This window comes from Aythya marila (assembly GCF_965140915.1).
Source record: "Aythya marila genome assembly, chromosome: 4".
NCBI lineage: Eukaryota > Metazoa > Chordata > Aves > Anseriformes > Anatidae > Aythya > Aythya marila.
The window spans coordinates 4,675,090-4,694,138 of record NC_139045.1 but is presented as its reverse complement, the minus strand read 5'-3'; the positions used below and the strand labels follow the sequence as shown (position 1 = coordinate 4,694,138).

Below are 19,049 nucleotides of genomic sequence, written 5' to 3'. Positions count from 1 at the left end.
ATGATTTCCAAGTCAATCACTACTGTCAGGACTAAAAAAGAAGGATAAATTACACAGAACTGAGAACACATAAAATCACTGAGTACAAAGAAACTTCTCAGATTCCAGATGTTTTGAATTTTCTATGTGTTTAAAAATAAAAAAGTCTTCTGAAACCCAAAATAGTTATAAATATTTATCTACCAAACCTGAAATTTATTGCAAAAGTTTTGCTGGTATATGTTTTTAAGACCTTATTTTGGTCAAATGCCAAAAATAAAAGGTGGTCTACAAAGACACCTGTTGAGAAAAAGAAATGCTGTAAAAGAGAGACAGAAGCTTCTGTAGGATCACCAGGTCAAATCCTCAGGGGAAGGTCAGGAACTGACAAAGCAGATACTTGAGCTGAGACATTTATATTGCACTGCAACTGAAAAAGAAGAGCCCTGACCAGCTACTGGAAATACCACAGCTGTTGTAGAGATGCTTAAGGCTTCCATAGGCTGAGCTTAATCACAGCTGAAAAATTCTCAGATTTCTTCTCTTTTGATTCTTTCAGTTATGTTCATTTTACTGCAATGCCAGAGCTGTAGAGCTGCCAGAATACTGGAGTTTTAAAAACTTGCTTTTGGGTGAAATTAACTTTATATACCATATGTTTTATTTACACTAAAAAATAACAGAATAAAGGCTACTAGATAAACCTGAACTGACACAAAAAGCCCAGACAACTCCTACCACTTTGTTTTTGATAGACTTCCACGTTAAATCTGTTAAATGAGAGAAAATAAGTCTTGACGTAGAAGTCTTCTTTTGTTTGTCTCTTTAGCAATGCTAACAAAGAAGAAAGAAACTGGAAAAGCAGCCATCTGACAGAACACCCTGATTAGAAAACTTCACGCATCAATTGTACATTACTTCTTATGCTAGGGAAAAAAAAAATACTATCAGCGTGTCTATTTGGTTTGGCTCTATGCTTCTTAAAAATAAACAGGTGGAAGACCAGAGCCAGATATTATAGTTATTTGATGCAGGCAATACAAAAGAGCCCTCAAACGTAGCCTTGCCTTGTCATTGCTCAGAATAGAAAGAATGAAAGCTCAATGCTTTGTCCTTCACATAGGTGCTCTTCCCAAGCTGTCCAGGAAATTTATTATATATAATTACACTAGAGTTTCATAATATGACAGCAAGAATGGAGGAAGGAAGAAGAAAGGACTCATGCTACACCACCTTTACTGCACACGTGCCTACACAACCTCAGTCTCTCTCTACCTAGAGAAGCAGCAGAAACAATGAAATAAGAAGTACTGACAAAGACAGAGAAATACAGCAAAACAATAAAGCACATTTTTCCAATTTCACACAACAGCAGTTTTCACATTCTTCCATACAAAGAATATTTCTTCATACTCAAACCCATTTACAACCCTTCTCTTTTTTTCCTGGAGCATTCTTTGTCTTTACTAACATTGGAACAGGAGTCAGAGACTTCTAACAGCAATCTGAAGTTCTCTACAGATCATGATACTGCTTGTCTTATGGTATATTGAGACACTATCTTGACAGGTACAAAACTCAGATGCATGATGTTTAAGGCATTTTCTGCTACTAAAGTCAACAAAGATAGAGAAAATGGAAATTAATACAAAGCACACAGTCACATGGAGCAGACAAAACTCTCCACAGGTCCTAAAGTTTTGTAAGTGCATCAGCTGCTCTGCAGCCTGTTATCATGGAAAGATGTAGGAGAAATTTCACCGACCCTTTCTTTTATGAAGCAATTCTATGAGTACTGTCATATTCTGACACTTCATTCTGAAATCTGAAGATAATGCATCTGTACCACAATGCAGCAATGTTGAGGATGATTTACTTGGATATTTAATCTGAAATTCAACTTGGGAGAAGAAGTAGGAAAAATTTTCTCAGTCCACTTCAATTTTTCAGTGGAAGAAAAGTAACTTCTACTCACCCAACCAGCTCAAAAGATTCTTTTTCCCACACCACAGGGTTTGTGTATTTAGTCTCTTTACTCCAATCCCAAGCAGCTAGATTATTTTATTATTATTATCACAAGTTCCATCATTATTATTTCTCAAGTGAGATTGTCTGCAACAACACTGCAAAAAATGCCCATGTTCTTATTCTTATATTTACACATTTTTCTAGTTCTCTTTTACTTAAGAAGTTATGATAGTTTATTTCAACTTTAAACAGAAGTAGAAAGAGTTAAAACTCTGCATTTGATCACTCTATTTGTTATACAAAGCTCTTAACAAGGATAAAAGGAGCCATAGCACTATACAGCTTTTATAGTTTTGGTGGAGCCTTACATAATAACTAATTAATTATGGTCTTATAAACCCCTTGATAACTGTGTTACACATTAGCAGTAAGTCCAGCTTATGTTCTTGACTTTTGATACCATGTCTTCCCAGGAACTTGGATTTCTCACTGGAATTCCTTTCACTGTTATTGTTAGTATGTATTAAGCTACCTTCAGAATTAGAATGAATGAAGACACTGAAAACTTAAGTCTTGGAGAAAACAGCTGCTAGGTTTTGTGAGATTGCAGTGATATCTTTTTACCTACTGAGCAGAGAGTTTTTTCGGTTTACATGTGGCAGATATACCTCACTATCCTCACAGAATACCCTAGAAAATCTAAGATTAAAACAGTAAAGTTTCAACAGGAGTTAAATAGGACTCTAGAGAAATAACTTTAAACTCTAATAGCCTTTTCATAGAGGTCTAAAGACTGTACAAGTACTTTTAAAAAGCATCACACTTGCTGTTACGTATTTCCCATTTAAAGCAGGATGACATGGCTGCAACTGAAAAGGTCTGAACAGCCAGTCAAGGACAATGAGAAGAAGCTAAGCCAAATTCTATTTCCAGGCATTTTCAAGCAGGAAGAAGTAGCGTTCAATAAGTGCTAAGCAGTACCAAAGGCACACAGTTGCATGTGCACGCATAGATAGCTATATGCATGCAGAGAAATAAATTCACACTGAAGTTTGCCCATAACAATGTCACTTTTAGAATCAGCAATTTCAGTAACACTGCTTTCAAGTGCCTTTATTGTCTTCAGATCCCACAGCAAACCTCTCCAAGAAAACAGCTGGACCATGGACAAAGCACTGGGCCTTCAGGCTTTGAAGGAAATAATATTTTCAGGCTGTCCTCGTGGAGCCTTCAAAACATGCATGAGTCCATCACTGATGCATTCACTCATTTTCTAAACTTGCCAAGATGTCTATGAGGCTTTCGTGCATTGCACAACATAACCTTCACCCTGTGCTTTAAGGTCGTTAGCTGGAACACAGAACTCCAAAACTATTTAATTTCCATAGAAGCCGCAAAATAAGGGCTGGTCTGTTGTCACCATGGGTCTTTCTTCCTATAAATCCAAATCTCTGTATACAAAGTTCACAGCTAGATTATGAAAAAAGAAGTTTTTTCCGTAACACTTTTCACTCTGTCCTCCCAAACACACACACACTCATATTAAGCACTATAAGTGAAATTGGAATAAGCATTCTGAAACCTGATAATGGTTTCATTGCATACAAGCAGGTTTCTTACTACTAGTAATTAATTTCTCACCAGCTAATTTGCAACTACTCATAATACTAATGATATGCATTGGATGATATTTCATTGGTAATGTTTCTCAGTAAACTCTGCAATTACAGAAGGTGCCCTGAAAACACCATTCAAATTGTCTTCCACCTCCAGCTGTTCACGGTAAGCAGTGTACATCTACCAACAGAAACATTTTTAATACTCACTAAAAATTTAATCTTTTGTCTGAAATATACAGGCAAATCAGTTTGGAATGGCCCTCCATGATATAGTATCAAGCACTTAAAGTAAGATCATTATCATACCTTACCAGTCACTATGTTCCACATATGTATTGTCTCTGAAATGAACCTGCTACCACATTTTGTCACGTGGTTTCTAATACACACCACACCAGGCACACAATTCCTTTCTTGAGTGAGACACAACAGTCAGCTCTCCTGACTACTTGAATGAAATATATTGTTAACAGAATTTAGAAAGATGCATTATTTCATATATTACAATTTTCAGGCAACAAATCCCAAAGATATGAACGAAACTGACAGAAAAATGAAGTACATACATTATCATAAAATTACTCTGAGAGACTACGCAGCCAACTGCTAAGACCTCTGTAACAGCATTTTATTTTGATCAAAGTGCATCGAAGGAAGCAATCAAGAGAAACAGGACAATTGAAAGAAAGGACTCAGAGATTGCATATGCCAGCTGAACAGCTTTCTAGTATGGCAAATTGAGATGCAGTATACTGCTAAAGGATTATATATATTTTTTAATTATAGTGAAAAATTAATTTTGTATGCAAGAATGCAGAAAGTCAACACAAAATATGTACAATGTCAAACAAGCAGTGCATTGCATTTATGCACTGTAATCACTGAGATTCTTTTTAAAAATTTCTCAAAGATTTTGTTTTATTTTAAGGAAAGTCTTACGTTTTGTAGGCATCTGAGAAACAGGTAAAAGGTCCTTTTGGCAATAATAAAGCAAAACCAAAAAACAGAAACATATTTTTGGAGTAATATAAGCTATCGTAAATATATGATGAATTACCGGATAGCCATTTCGCCCTGGTAGACCCTGGTTGAATGAGATGAAATGGTATGACACACATTAACAACACAGTCATGACATACGACATAACAAGCATGCAGAGTACATTACTGGCAAATTAAAAAGTGCACATCCATAATTTTTTTGATATGTGATGATATTTCAAGCCAACAGATGAAATCGGTACTACATGGTGAAAAAGGGGGCTTTGACAATGGAAATCGTATGTTTTAAATTAAACATTCTAGTTAAGAAGCTACTGACTACTTCTGATGCTCAATGACATTGCCTTTGCTATGAAGAGATCACCCCTATAGACTAAAGGGCAACATGTGGTTAAAGAAAAAAAAGATTTAGTGCTTAGGCAGTAAGGTCATAAATACATATGCTACTGCTATATCATAGGTGCCAAAGAAGAAATTTGAGAATGCTATAGCAGAGCATAAAAAAATTGAAAGCCCCAGCCTTTGACTAGTCCCACACATGATACTCAGTAGTCATGTACCAGGAAAATAAACAGAGCACTGCAGTACCATTTGAAAATACAGCATGCATCTAAACTCTATGGAATACTGTGTGGGATATACAAATATTTGCTATTTTAAATGAAAAGGATTACCACAGCATTCCAGGTGAAAACAAGAATTGAGTTTGCAACAGTTGCTCCTAGCCACACTATGTCTATGAGATTCAAGAAATGAATTAGCAACAGAAACTACATTTTAAAATGCCTTGTAGCAACTTAAAACTTTACTGACTTTCAGCAAGATGAAGTACTGTAAGGCAGTTTTGTATATATAACTCAGAATTTTAAGTCAGACACTTTTTAAGAATAATTCAGCCTTCTGAGCTATTTCAGGTTTGTATTAATATTGTCATGAGCTAGACTTCTTTTTTTAAGGGGACCTACAGAGTCAAAGACATTCATAATGAGCCACATAGTGAACTCTTGCTATGTTGTCTTGCTACAGGAAAACCACTTGCATCATGATTTATGGTTATTCTTTCTGTTTCACGGGAAGACTGAAAAAAAAAAAAAAAAAAAAAAAAGTTGAGGAAGGCAATGTTTCTGTCAAATAGACTGCACTGTTATGCATTAAGCCTGGCTTTTCATTGATGGCTTGTTAAATGAACTTGCCACTATGAACTCCTGAGAACACGGTCAAAATCTTTCAAGGATAAGTATTATCACTGCTCAGTACATACAGCTTGCACTAAAATCAATAGGTCACAGCAGAAGTTCAGCATATCAATTCACTATTTTCAAGCTGACACTTTCATACCGTATGGTGAACATGGATGGCATGACAAATACCAAATGTTTGAGATTCATGTGTTTACTCCTGTTCTTCAAGTCTGACTTTTGAGCTACCCTGGGAATGTGCCACAAAACAAACAAACAAAACAAAAAGCTGAGAAACTGTTTTCTTACCAACAAGAGCAGCACGAAAGTCAACCAAGTTACTAAATGGAGCAGTCTTATTTAATATTCTTTTTGCACAAGGACTTACTGGCCTCAGTAACAATTTCACCACAATGAGCCTGTCAGCCCATGTACCTCTGAAGTCTTTACCCCAAGAGTTTGTGACAACTGCAGAGGAAGTTGCTACCCAGTACAAGGCAGAATAACTGAGTCTGGACATCAGACAACACACTCTCACATTTTTATCCTGTAGCAAAATATTTTTTCCCAAGTTATAAGCAAAACGAGCATAATGTACTTACATGGAATTGTGGTCCAAACTGCTATCTGGAGCGCTGAATGTAAAGCTTTATAGTTTTAGAGACATTTTTCTTAAGGAACTTTCTGACTAAATTATTCGGTTCCAAAATAATTAGTGAGTGTTTATGCTGTGTAAGTATAAATATCAAAATTCCCTCTTGATGATACATGATCAGTTTATCGTGGTGATAACAAAACAGGATCTAACATAGATTTCTCCCTGATTCTGGAAGAACCAACAATGTATCACTGTACTTACAGGAGGTCCTGTGGAGGGGGTAAGGGGGAAAGAGAGGGGGGGAAAAAAGACAAAAAAAAATAAACCGTAAGCTTATGAAGTTTTTAAAGAAAGACACATATAAATAAATCCAAACACAAGGCCTCAGGATTGTAAGCAAACAATGCTGCTAATACACTGTACGCATTTTCCCATTCAAGTCCCTTTTGGTTTGGTTGGGCTTTGCAACTTGTAAATACAGCTACTGCTCAAATGCATGCTCTTACCTTACCAAGGAAGCAAATTCTTCAGCTACGGTCATGCAATCTTATGCAAGTTGCTTCTCCATCCACTTCCATGCAATTTCATGCCAGGCCAAAAATACCAGCCATGGACTCATGACTCATTTCATCAGACTCCACACAAAGCATATGTAACCACATCACTAGTTTCAGTTAGCCACACAGTTGGGCATTTCATCACAGCTTGGATGCAAAGTTGCACCAAGTACCCTTGGCATTTATCCTTGGCATCTAGTCAAGACATACGTGCACCAGCATCTTCCAGCCTTCCACTTTGCCTACAAGGGCAGGTTTCAGTGGCCACCTGACAGTGCTGAACTTTCTTTTCATCACCTTCCTTTCTCAAGGCACACATATAAAATGTTCCCTGTTAAAATGTCACACTTCATGAAGTGATATTTGCACATTTTTTCAATTATTTAGACTCAAAGTCTTTTGTATAGCAGTTCTTGGAAACATCATCAAAGGGCTACAAATCAAATCTACTATTTCAGTCTTATTAAGTTGAGCAGCTGCAGCTCCCAAATCAATGGCATTTCATTAGCTTTTATGCCTCTCTCTAATTTCTGAATAAAGTGAAGTGAAAAAGGAGTATAAAACCACAGCAGCTGTACTTGGAGATTGCTTTTAATATTGATAGCCTTTTGTTTTTAACAATGCAGTTTTATTGTCCTGTAACTAAGGCAATTTCTTTATACTGGTAAATATTCTTAAATGGCATTTTAAATTGCAGGTCTGTTTTTAAACAAGAAAGATCAATTTCCTTTGTTAATAGTTTAATGTGTGTTTATTTGAGACATAAAATGAATCAACAAGCATACTGCAAAGTAATTGCCAGGATCATCTGTAAGACAATCTTTAACCACAGAATTCCCTTCTGTAGTGCAGCACTTTTCTCTGAAGTAAATACTAATCCAACCTCGAATGGAAACATCAAGGTGATTTATAATAACCTTTGGCAGGGTTAGGTTTCAGTTTTGTGATGCAGGAAAATATGGAAATAGTTTTTAAGAGCCAGATAAATAAACATGTACAAGATTAAGGAGGGCTACATAATGATTTTACAGAGACCAAGCTGATTGGAAGAATTCCCTAACTGGCAAAACAGACAATATAGCCAAGGGGATTAGAAATGCTCATTTTCTCCTGCATCAATTCTAGAAAATTCACCTTCACTGAAGACTCAGTCCTGAAACATAATCAACAGTTCCAGTTCCCAGGAAGAGGCACTCAGCATCTCACAACGCTGTCTCAAATGAAATTTCAAGCTCTACGCCAACACTCAGATTTTATTTCTCAACAGCCAGCTCCCTGGTACAGGATAACAAACCACCAAAAGTTTTTCTTATTAACGTAACAACTAACTTGCTACTTGTTTCTAGTAAACAGCAATTTCTCTCACACTGAATACTCTATTTGTCACATTATTCCCCTGAACACTGACACTCTTAACATACTTCTTTCCTTCTCAAACTGTTCGTCTCAAACCAAGCAGGCCTGATGCAATTCTGACTTACAGTATCCCCCCAGCTGCTGACTAACATGGAGTTACTCTGATTTGTGCAAGACTTAGATGACACGGAAATGGTTTGACAAGTACCGGTAACGTTGCCAATGGCACCACGTCAAACATTATTAAGTGTGACTACAAAGTAATGACACTCAAAACCAGATAACTATCTGGAAGGCCAACAGGTATATGCCAAGGGTCACAAATTTCTATGAGAGAAGCTTCAGAACCCTCTTTCAGAGCACACAAGCAATAAAAATAAAGATGAAGGCATGCTGGGTATGCATCCTCCCAAAACCACACAGACATCAAACAGCAATGGATCATACGAAAGTGAAAACTTACCAGTCTCTCCTCTTCTGCCCCGCTTACCTCTTTTCCCTGGAGGACCTAAAAAGAAGATGGTGTGTTGTAACTTTCTTTCTTGAAATTACAACATGTAGAATATTGTTTGTGCTTGGATGTAAAGCTTTAAACAGATTCATTACACATGTGGTGCTCATGAATGTGTGTACAAGGCAGTCAGCGAAAGGTCCAGAGACTTGGCTGAGCAAGGGCAACAGATTACCAGAGTAACATTCAGGAAATTGAAGATAAAATGGAGAACTACATCACCCACTACAGGCTCTCAGAAAAAATATCTGGGAGAAGCTGTAGAGGTCACCCCGTTCGTTCTTCTTTCTCAAAGCAAAAGTCAACTACATCAAAAATATTACTGCGACTTCCACAGGCATTTTCCCCCTAGTATTTCACTGTTCTGATGACAAGAACATTTTTCTTTATGTTCAACTTGCTGCACAGAATTACATCAATTCTTCTGCTGTCCACCAGGGACCCCAGCGAAGAAATGATTCCTTTCCTTTCCACAAAAACAAAGCAACATAAACCAACACCAAAGTCTTTGTATTCATTTGAATTGCTACACCATTCCATCAATCTTCTTAAACCTATCTTATCACAGAGCATTAAATTTCATTTAGTTATTTCCGTATTAAGCAAAATTGGCATGTATTTATTTAGAAGAGCACTTCCTCTGGAAAAAAACATCCAGCCTTTACTTGAAAACACCAAAGAACGATGAAGAAACCATCACCTGGCTCCCCACCCCTCAAACACTAACATTGTATTTGTTGTTAGACACGCTTGTCTAAGATCCTGTGCTTCCAGTTTATATCTGTTTGCCTTAACACACCAGCTTGGTCCTTGTTTGGTTTTTGCTAAGCAATCCTTTATTAGTCATACTCCTTTTTCCACAAATATTTACATACTACAGTCAGTCTTCTGCAGCCTCTAAAGAAAAATAAAATATTTTTTGTCCCTCATTTCTGCACTTGTCTTCAGACTGCAGCATCCCTAAACTGTAGGCATGAGTAGCACATTCTTCCTTTCTTCTTGGTGTCCCTGACACACTGCTCCTGGAAGCGCAAGGAAAGCACACTTTCGCTTCTCCTCATACAACTAGGAAGAAAGGCAACAGCTGTGGGGTTGAAACAGGACTGAAATACTGCTAATAGCATTTCACAGCCACAGGTGAGAACCTCAAACCTACAAGAGAGGCAAGCACACGGGCAACTTTCCAAAAGCAACAAAGCATGTGGGAGCACAGGTACCGCTGCTGTGGCTGTCATGCAGGTTGCAATAGAAATTAGGTGCACACGTGGGCTTGTGCAAATAATTAAGGTATAGTCACAGTAGTTAGAATATTTTACAAATCATTTGAACCATCATCCCCTTTATTTTAAATGCACATGAATTCTAAACCTCTCCCATTAATATATATTGCAAAGTAATCTGGTTTAAAAGACAAAGATGCTGAAAATATACTTGACTGATTAGTTTGCCAGGGAAATAAAAGGATAGTTGTTAAAACAAAGAAAACAACAACAAAAACACAAAGAAGAGGAGCAGCTCTTACATTGAAAGTAGAGAGGTTTGCTCCTATCAGAACATTATGTCTCACTAAAATACTTTTTTCTTGTTCTAACAACTACAGTGCTTGCATAATGTAATAAAAGCTTACAGCAACAACATTATAGAAAACAGGAACAGCATGGGATATTCATTATCATCAGCATACCAACCAGATGAGAATATTTTGCTATTACACGATGGAAAAACAGGAAAAAAATATTGTTTCATTGTAGAGAACCTGTACCTTGCTCCTGAAAGTCTCTGGTTTCTGCAAGAGATCTGTATGGAAACGTCTTGCACAGATAACAACCTGTTTCACGTAACAAGTTTCCACACACACTTTTTTTCAACACTTTTTCCAATTCTTAACACTGAAACACGTCCCTGCACAGCAGGAGGTTTCCCTGGCTGCCCCTAAACTGATGAACACAGGCTGGTCACGCACATGGACAAGCAGGACAAAACAACAAGGTTCTTGCCCTGATAATAACCTTTTTATCTTGATGTCTTTCAGCATATAACAACAAATATTCTCAATCTGTTTTGCAGAATACTATTTCAGCAAAGCTTAGCCATGCTCTAGGTGTGCACTTACACACACATGCATGTCTACTACTGAGTTCTTCCCTGAGAAAACAACAGAACTTGAAAACTACAAAACTTCAGCTGCGGACCAGCACAGGGCACTGGAGACCCAAACAGAAAACCACGTGGGTAACCTCAAGCTCTGGACTTCAGGAAGAAAGGAGGGAGCTTCATCCAGAAAACCAGATTTCTGTAGAGCATTCAAGTTCAGTAGCTGAGAACATTGATGGCTAAGGGACTCTACCTCTGACACCAAGTGCCGATCCTTTCTAAGCCATTATGTCAAGATGACTAGACTCGGATGTGTGCAAACGTTAATCACCAGAAAAACACTTCTTCCTGTATTCCCAAAGTAACCAACAGCACTGAAGCTAAGAAAATCACTCTGGATTTACAGGCACATCCATGAGCTCACTGCACGGCCCCTGACCTCCAGCTCTTCAGGCCAGCCGTACTTGGCAGCTCCTGAGCGACATGAGGCACTTCCCCCTCTCCTGAAAAGCTTTTCTGTTTTTTATTCCTGCACTGTGCAGGGCTCTGTCAAGGCAGCAGCCTTTGTAAACCTTTCAGAAATTGTGAAATGAGAGGTGGATCTTGCCAACTTTTACTGGGTTTGGGGGGCCATTTGAGGAAATAATTTCTCTATATTTATTTTTACCAGTACAGAACAACGTTTTTTAAGCATTTCATCACAGATGGTTCCAGTTCACAGAAACAGCAATGCTGACATTTAAGGCCATCACTAGATGACCTACTACTTCAGAAAGTACACGAGCTTTCATCTTTTCCTGAACAGGCTGCTTTCTAAATCTTAACTGCAAACATCATCTGTTGCTCCAAGAGTTTCCACTTATCAAAACCCGGGGTATTTTGCTATAAATATTAATTTTCCATCTGTCTAGAGTTTTATAACTTTGCAGTAATTGGAGGCTTTGGTGCTCGCTGGGGCAGCAGACGCAGTGAATAAAGTTGTACCAAGCACAATCTCATTTTACAAGTCCACACATTTTTACAGCTTGCGCAAGATATACAACCTACCATGTAAATGTTCTGAACCTTCTCACCCAAGATAAAAACCTCTCTAGAATATTACCAGAAGTGTCTGTGCTGAACTAAATTTAATCCAGAGTATTTAAGTAGTAGTTTGTGCAAACATATTTTCATACTAAGAAAAAAAAAAAAAAAAGCTTTCAAAAGAAAAACAAAGGTCGAATCTCAGTGGAGTGAGCTGACTTAATAAAGATTAATAATCCTGAGCAATAGGCAAAAGCTAGTTTATAGTAGCAAAGTTTGCCAATACATACTTTTCTTAAACTCACTAGATTTACTTATAGGGAGTAAAAGAAAAATGCCCAGGGATCAGCTGGTTTTCAATTTTAAATTAGTTAAGCTTCACAATACTAGAAGTTTTTTTTATTCTTCCAAAAACATTTATGAATTTAATTTTTATGAACAGAAAGTTTAGAAATTATTTTTCCTTCAAAATCAAAAATCAATGTAATCTCTATAAAGAGAATTTTGAAAATTCTTCAATTCTTCAAATTAAATTTGAAAGAAATTAGGGGATTTTTGTTTAAAAAAGCACCAGAGCCAGTGATTTATGAAATCTATCTTCTAAAGCGCTACATGTTAGCTACTCAAAATTTTGTCTATCTTACCTTATCGACTCACAATGAACTGTTTAAAAACAAAACAACAACAACAAAAAATTAGACTTTGGCACTTTATATTTTAACTGAAACATAAGCAATAAATGTACCAAGTCAATATTAAAGCTGTAGCAAACAATTCTTCCTCACCTCCTTGAACTCATCGAATTAAACAAAAAATTCCTCTCAATGGTCAGTAGAAGTAGCTGTCAGAAAACTACCAATGTTGTACTTCTGAAGAGACCACAGGACAGAAAGAATAATGTAATTGTTCTCAGGTTTACTGAGACATTTTCAAAAATATAAAGTACAACTATGGTGACATTCATGTCCTGGTAACAGGTTTTCTCATCTTTGCAGTCAGAATTCCCAGATTACAGCAATCCAAGTCAGTAGTGATTGGCACAGACAGATGATTGTCAAATTATTACTTTGGTCTTGGAGGGGCTGCCTCAACGGGAGTTTTCCCTTTTTAATGGTTTGTGCTCTATGTGCACAGGAGTGCCAGAGGTCTACAGCGGTTCTACTGTTTTTATGTTGCTGTATGAGTGATAGTTTTTACCGGAGGAAAGCACAGTATAACTGCACGTACTCCATGACATACCCTGCCATATATCGAGGTCACATAGATCAACCACACCAGCTAAGAAATTTTGGAAACAGAGGAACAGATAACATACAGCTTGCCTACATCAAGCTTTGTCTCTATAATTCTCCTGATCTGAAAAAGAATAATCCTATACTGCGGAGATATCTTCAATAATAGAAGTTATGCTATATCAGTCGAGTCCTTCAAAGAAAACCTATAAATTTGTCTATAGAACTATGGGTAGTATAAAAACATTGTTGCACTAACACTGCCTTCATTCTCTCACTTATTATCTATTTACAGCAAAGAAATCCAGCATAAACAAAGCAGCAGAGACTAAAGAGAAAAAAGATTCAGTGGACGAGGCCTGCATTTCCTTAATAAGTACCTGCCAGGTATGACAAAACGTCTTGCCATTCAGTCATCAGCTAATCTGGAAGTCAAGCTCATCCTAATTACGCAGGGAAGTACACTGACATTATCAAAGGAAAAGGATTTGGCCATCTCAGGTGATACCAAACTAACAGGTACTCACTGACAGTGCAAGTATGAGCTCCTACACCAAATCAGTGCACCAGCCGACAGATAACAAAGGAGTTCAAAATCCTGTTCCCTGTGTTACTGATGCTCTGGACATTGCTCACACATCTCCTGACATACACGTAGTTAAAGATAATGAGTATTCCATGTGTACAGGAAAATATGTTCCTGGCTATTTCAAAGGACATCTATTTTGCATGTATTTTACAGCAACATGAGAACTTGGCTGTCAAGTCAAGTCAGGAAAAAAAAAATAAAATGGCCCAATTACATTTTCAGTGTAAATCCTGAGCAACTTTGCTGACATTAGTAAAATTACTTCAGTATCATTAGGCCTGAGACTACAAACCTTGCTGCAATCATGTGTTTATAATATCTAGAAGCCAACCAATCCACTCCTTGTAGTCCAACTGCAACACTGGCAAAATGACAGCTGGTGGTTGCGTTTCTCCCTCTCTTACCCTTGTTGCTCACATCCTGCCACTTGAACAGTTTTGGGCTACAGCAAACAGGACTGTGGCATCCCCACCGGCTGAGCTCTCCTCCAACAGATACCTGGGCAACATGAGTTTTGACAGAGACATTCGCAGCCCTTCCTCACAGCACTGCCATCAATTCCAGCCTAACTAGGGAAGAATGGGGAGGATTTCGATCTCATGAGCATGGTCTTACTCACAAACACTGCATGGATCTGTTCCAGCCTACTTCATTGGCCTTTTTGCTCTTCCCTTTTTTCTCAGCTTTTTAAGCTCATGTAACATTTGGACTCTTCTTTCCTGCCACTCCGCATAACCATCCCACCTGCCGCGTCCATCTTCTGCTTTGTACCTCAGCCTGTCTGGGACAGCCTGCCTAAATTTCCTACCTCATAAAATCATCTGTTCCCTTTCAGCCTCAGCTGGATAAATAGCATTCATTGTTTCACACACAGTACATCTTCTTTTTGGCTCACCATGAAACATCAGTGCATTGCAGGGCTTGGATAGGTGTCAGACGCTATTACACAACTTGGCTGAGGAGATGCCAAAATCAGTCTATCTGATCCACAGCAGAGAAATCTGACCTCTCTAGGTCAGATTATTATTATTATTTTTTAACCACTTAGAGGTGTCTAGCCTAGCATTGTTTTGCTAGTATCAGACACTACGGAGAGAGCTGAAAGGATCCCATGACCACCACCTGCAAGATAGCCAGAACCGAACATACACATATACATTTCCTCTTTCTTTCTCTGGTAGTTAAACACGTTTGAAGCACGAAAAGTAACGTTCCTTCCAAAAACTCTGTCATCATTCAGTATTATCATTCTGAACCAATTTTATAACCATAGCAATATCTACTGTTTTTTTTTCCCCCTAACCTTTTAAAATCATTGGTCCAAGAAACCATGTGTGACACTAAATCACCATGTATAACCTACTTTAAGTATTCTCACCAACAGTATTTACTTTCTTCTAAAATCACAGACATCTTCAACATTATGAGACCAAGATACATACTATCCAGCTTCTTGAGGTTGTTTTGCTATTTAACAAATTTTTATATTCTCTTATTTGTTTTACTCTTTGTAAGGTAGACAGACCGTATATTTTCAACACTTTCATTTGAAAAGTGTCCATAACATAAACTATTCTTCTTATTACCTTTTACTAAACTTCCTCTGATCCTGTAGCCAGTGTGTTAGCACAAGGCTGAAACACTTCATGCTTCAGCCCAAGTCCTGAGCTCTGACTTGAACACAGCTCCCGCAGGAGGAATGCTACTCCATAAGAGCTGCTCTACACCAGAAGCTAGCAGCTGGAGATGAAAGGAGCCTGATGCTGTCTTTCTTGCAGAGACCGGCAAGGAGCACCTCCCAGTCCTCCTGTTCTCAAGCACTTCCCCAAGAGCAGGTCCTCTTTCTATAGAGCTGCCTGTGTGCAGAATTCATTTGCAAAATTTCTCTAAGGATAGCTCAATTTAAATCTGCAAAGCTCGTTCCATTTCATCTCACCACCTAACAATACACAGGCAAAAAAGGAAATCAAAGGAAAAAAAAAATCTTAAGAGTTAATTTCTTCAATTATAAAGTAAAAGATAAGCATTTACAAGCAAAATGCACATAAAATTCAGTTCTTGGCTACAGATAACCCCTGGACACCCTTTCTAGTTTTCTATCTACCCTAGAAGTCCAAAGATGCTTTCCTTCCCTAGGAGCTGTGGAGAGGGCTCCCCAGCAGCCCTGCTTTTTGAGCACTCCCAAATCACCACCTAACTTCCATTTTGACCTCCCTCCACCCACACTCCTTACAGGTTTATATTTCAAACACAAGCATGCTTTCCCCACTTATTCCTACCCAGACCCAGGCAGGTGGGGTGCCTGGAGTCAGCCATTCCCTCCCCAGTTCACCGGCTGTGGGGTAGGGCAAAGCTGCCTGTAGCTTTGCAAATGCTGCTGGTGTTGCTCCCTGCAAGAGGCTTGAGTGCTTAAGGGATATTTCCTCTTTTAGTTGCACTGCTGGCCACCAGCTCCCAGCCCAATCTGTAGATTGAACTCATTAATCACTACATAAAACCCCAGTTAACCTTAGCTTCTCCGAAAGCCATGATCTAAGGTGCGTTACCTACTTTCTGCAGGCATCACACGTGATCTTAATAATACAGGCAACAGATGTGAGAACATGTTGCTCTGCCTAAATGCTTTCCTCAAAACTAGTTTGCATTTTTATTCCCCCTCACCTTTTTTCTTTTTTTTTTTTTTTAATTATTCTTGTTTTAATGCTCTACACAAGCGACTGGCATTCCAGCAAAAGTGGCACCATTATCCTACCGAACAGACCTCCACTATCCTACTGAACAGACCTACAGACTGTTTTGCATTACTCTGCATCCCCATGTGCTCTAACATGTTACCCCATCCTTTGCCACAGCTGTAGTTCTAGGAGTGCCATCAGTGACCTATTCACAAATATAACACAAAGCTTTACTGAATCACAGGAGTCCTGTGCATGCATTTGTCCCAAAGTTTAATCACACTGACATTTTTTCTTTTCCATTCAGTAGGAGGAAGACTGAGGTAGGAGACATTGCTGCTTACAGGACCTCTTTTTAGGAAGATTTATCAATCCCTAAACTCTGCACCTTTCACAGGTTACACCACCACCACCAAAGTGCTGTGGCAGAATATGTTTAGCTGATGGTAATTAAAATGCTGTCAAAGGTCACCATGTATACTTATATGATAACTAACAAAATGATTCACCTCAGATCATGGCTTGTGTGTCCAGCTACAAGCTGGAATGATGATCTATCTTGCCAGAGAGTTTGAAATAGTTCGCAGTGGCCTGGGCTGGAACCGTTTGCTGATTTTTCAGACTAAACTTCAGTGGTGAGACCAGTAAACTATTTTAATGAACATATAACACTTCATGCACACATGGTCATCTTTGCAAACACAGAAATAGCTGCTATCACCTGGCTGACAAATATTGCTGAGGGACAGCTGAAGTATGTAGGGATAGCTATTCTATACCAGCAAGGCATGAAAGTCTTCTCATCATTTCAACTTGCCATTCCATTGTATTATTATCATGCCATATCAATAGTTGGCCCTATGATGCAAAAACCATTTGTTGGAGAGAGAAAAACTCTGAAGCTAAATTTCATTTAACTTTTTCAAGTATTAATGTAGATGAAATAAGGTATCAGAATTAAATTCTTTCCCCTCAGAATCTGAATTTCCGTTAGGAACAGATTTAGATACTTTCTGAGGACAGTACGGTTGTTTGACTATGAAGTACAAATGTAATTGTATAAAAGCAAAAGCTTCAGAATTAAGAGCTCCTAAAAACTAATCCTGCGTCCATCTTCAGGAATACACTTCATATCTCAGCAACAGGAGTTCTACCATAGGAAAATGGCAAGCAATTATATCATGATAACATCAGAAAGTACAACCTTTCTCAAAAACAACGCTAAAACTTTGGCTATGTGGCACTTTCAATGCAATGCCAAGTCAGTGAATTAGATAGACCACAGCTGGAGGAAAATCCCTCTCAAGCACCCACCCACCCATTAGATGTCTCCTCCATACTAGTGGGAGATGCACCATGGGCTTGGCTTTGCTTTGGAGCAGTTGTGGTGAGCCACAGGGCTCACCTCAATGCACACATCAGCTGCGCTCAGCATTTGAAAATGATGGTTCTTCAGAGGCTAATCACTTTGTGAACTTGGAGCATCTTTTTTTCCCCAAAAAAGACAATAGCAGAGGCAAATAAGAAGATTTAAAAAAGCAGCTGGGATATCTCAATCTTTCACTTCAAATTATGGCTACAAAGGCAAAGCTAGAATTTAATTTTTTGTTCTTAAACAGCTGGCTCTGTTTAAAAAAAAAGAAACACCAATAGACTGTGGTTTATTTTTGGCAAAAAGATGCCTCTGAAAATTGAGTCTCACAATGGCAAGGGAGATGCAGTGCCAACAATGGTATGTCACCTCTCACAAACCCTTATCACCATCGATCATGTTATTTTCGCTGGCAGTAATGAAAGTAAAAGTACCTAAGGATCAATAATGGTAAGGGGGCAGATTACTCTAAAAGCTCATCATGGCTTGGGAGTTTTGCTACACCTTTAGTGAGTACCAGTTTAGATCAATATAAACATTTTTGAAAATCTCACATAAAGTGGTGTTTAAAAGTTACCACTTGAAATATCAAACAGTGATCTGAAACCACGGTATGACATTCTGCTATCATTTTTTCACAGTACTGCTACCACACATACAGAAACAGTAATTTCTGGAACACAGAACCACATTTTTAAATAGATCTAACCCAAATTTTTAATCTGAAAGTACTAATAACACTGTCTTTAGCTTCATTAACAGGAGATAAAAAATATCATTTTATGTACTATGTATACGACATTAAAGATGTTACTGTATTACCATACATTTTCTATATATTTAATCTGCATTTGAAACAAACAGTGTAAATGTAAATTTCTTACCAAGAATATTTGTTCACAAGTCATATCTGAGCCAAATACACATTTAAGTGACTACATCACTTTCAGGTTTAAAGTCTCTTGTAAACCTGTAGTGGTCTACCTTAGCTTATTTGCAAGCTACTAATTTTTTCCAGATTTTCTGGTCTTCCTTGTCAGCTCAAGAGCAAGCCTAAAATCCGAAGTATTGTTACAAACAAGTAATACTTCCACCAAATAATTTGTCATATCAATTTAATTTGATTCTTAAAATTTTCTCCCGCTAAGTCACTAAACAGGTTTTCTAGATTTTTAAAGATGTGGAAAAATAACAACATATTCAGTTAAAACCCTAAAATATAAATGAAACAAATATTTAATATCTTAAACTATCTCCACTTACATTGTGGAGTCCAGGTGTCTCCTCTTTCTACAG

The 19,049-nt window shown here is 37.9% G+C and overlaps 1 protein-coding gene across 1 annotated transcript in view; it reads right to left on the bottom strand.

Annotated features, from left to right (window-relative positions):
• COL25A1 (collagen type XXV alpha 1 chain) overlaps positions 1-19,049 on the bottom strand; it is a gene marked incomplete at both ends in the record, with an annotated part of 298,501 nt that overhangs the window by 137,157 nt on the left and 142,295 nt on the right. Inside the window, 3 exons of the mRNA XM_082758470.1 lie at positions 4,624-4,650; positions 6,606-6,613; positions 8,721-8,765. Coding sequence (XP_082614596.1) covers positions 4,624-4,650; positions 6,606-6,613; positions 8,721-8,765 — 80 coding nt within the window. The remainder of the gene's footprint in view (positions 1-4,623; positions 4,651-6,605; positions 6,614-8,720; positions 8,766-19,049) is intronic.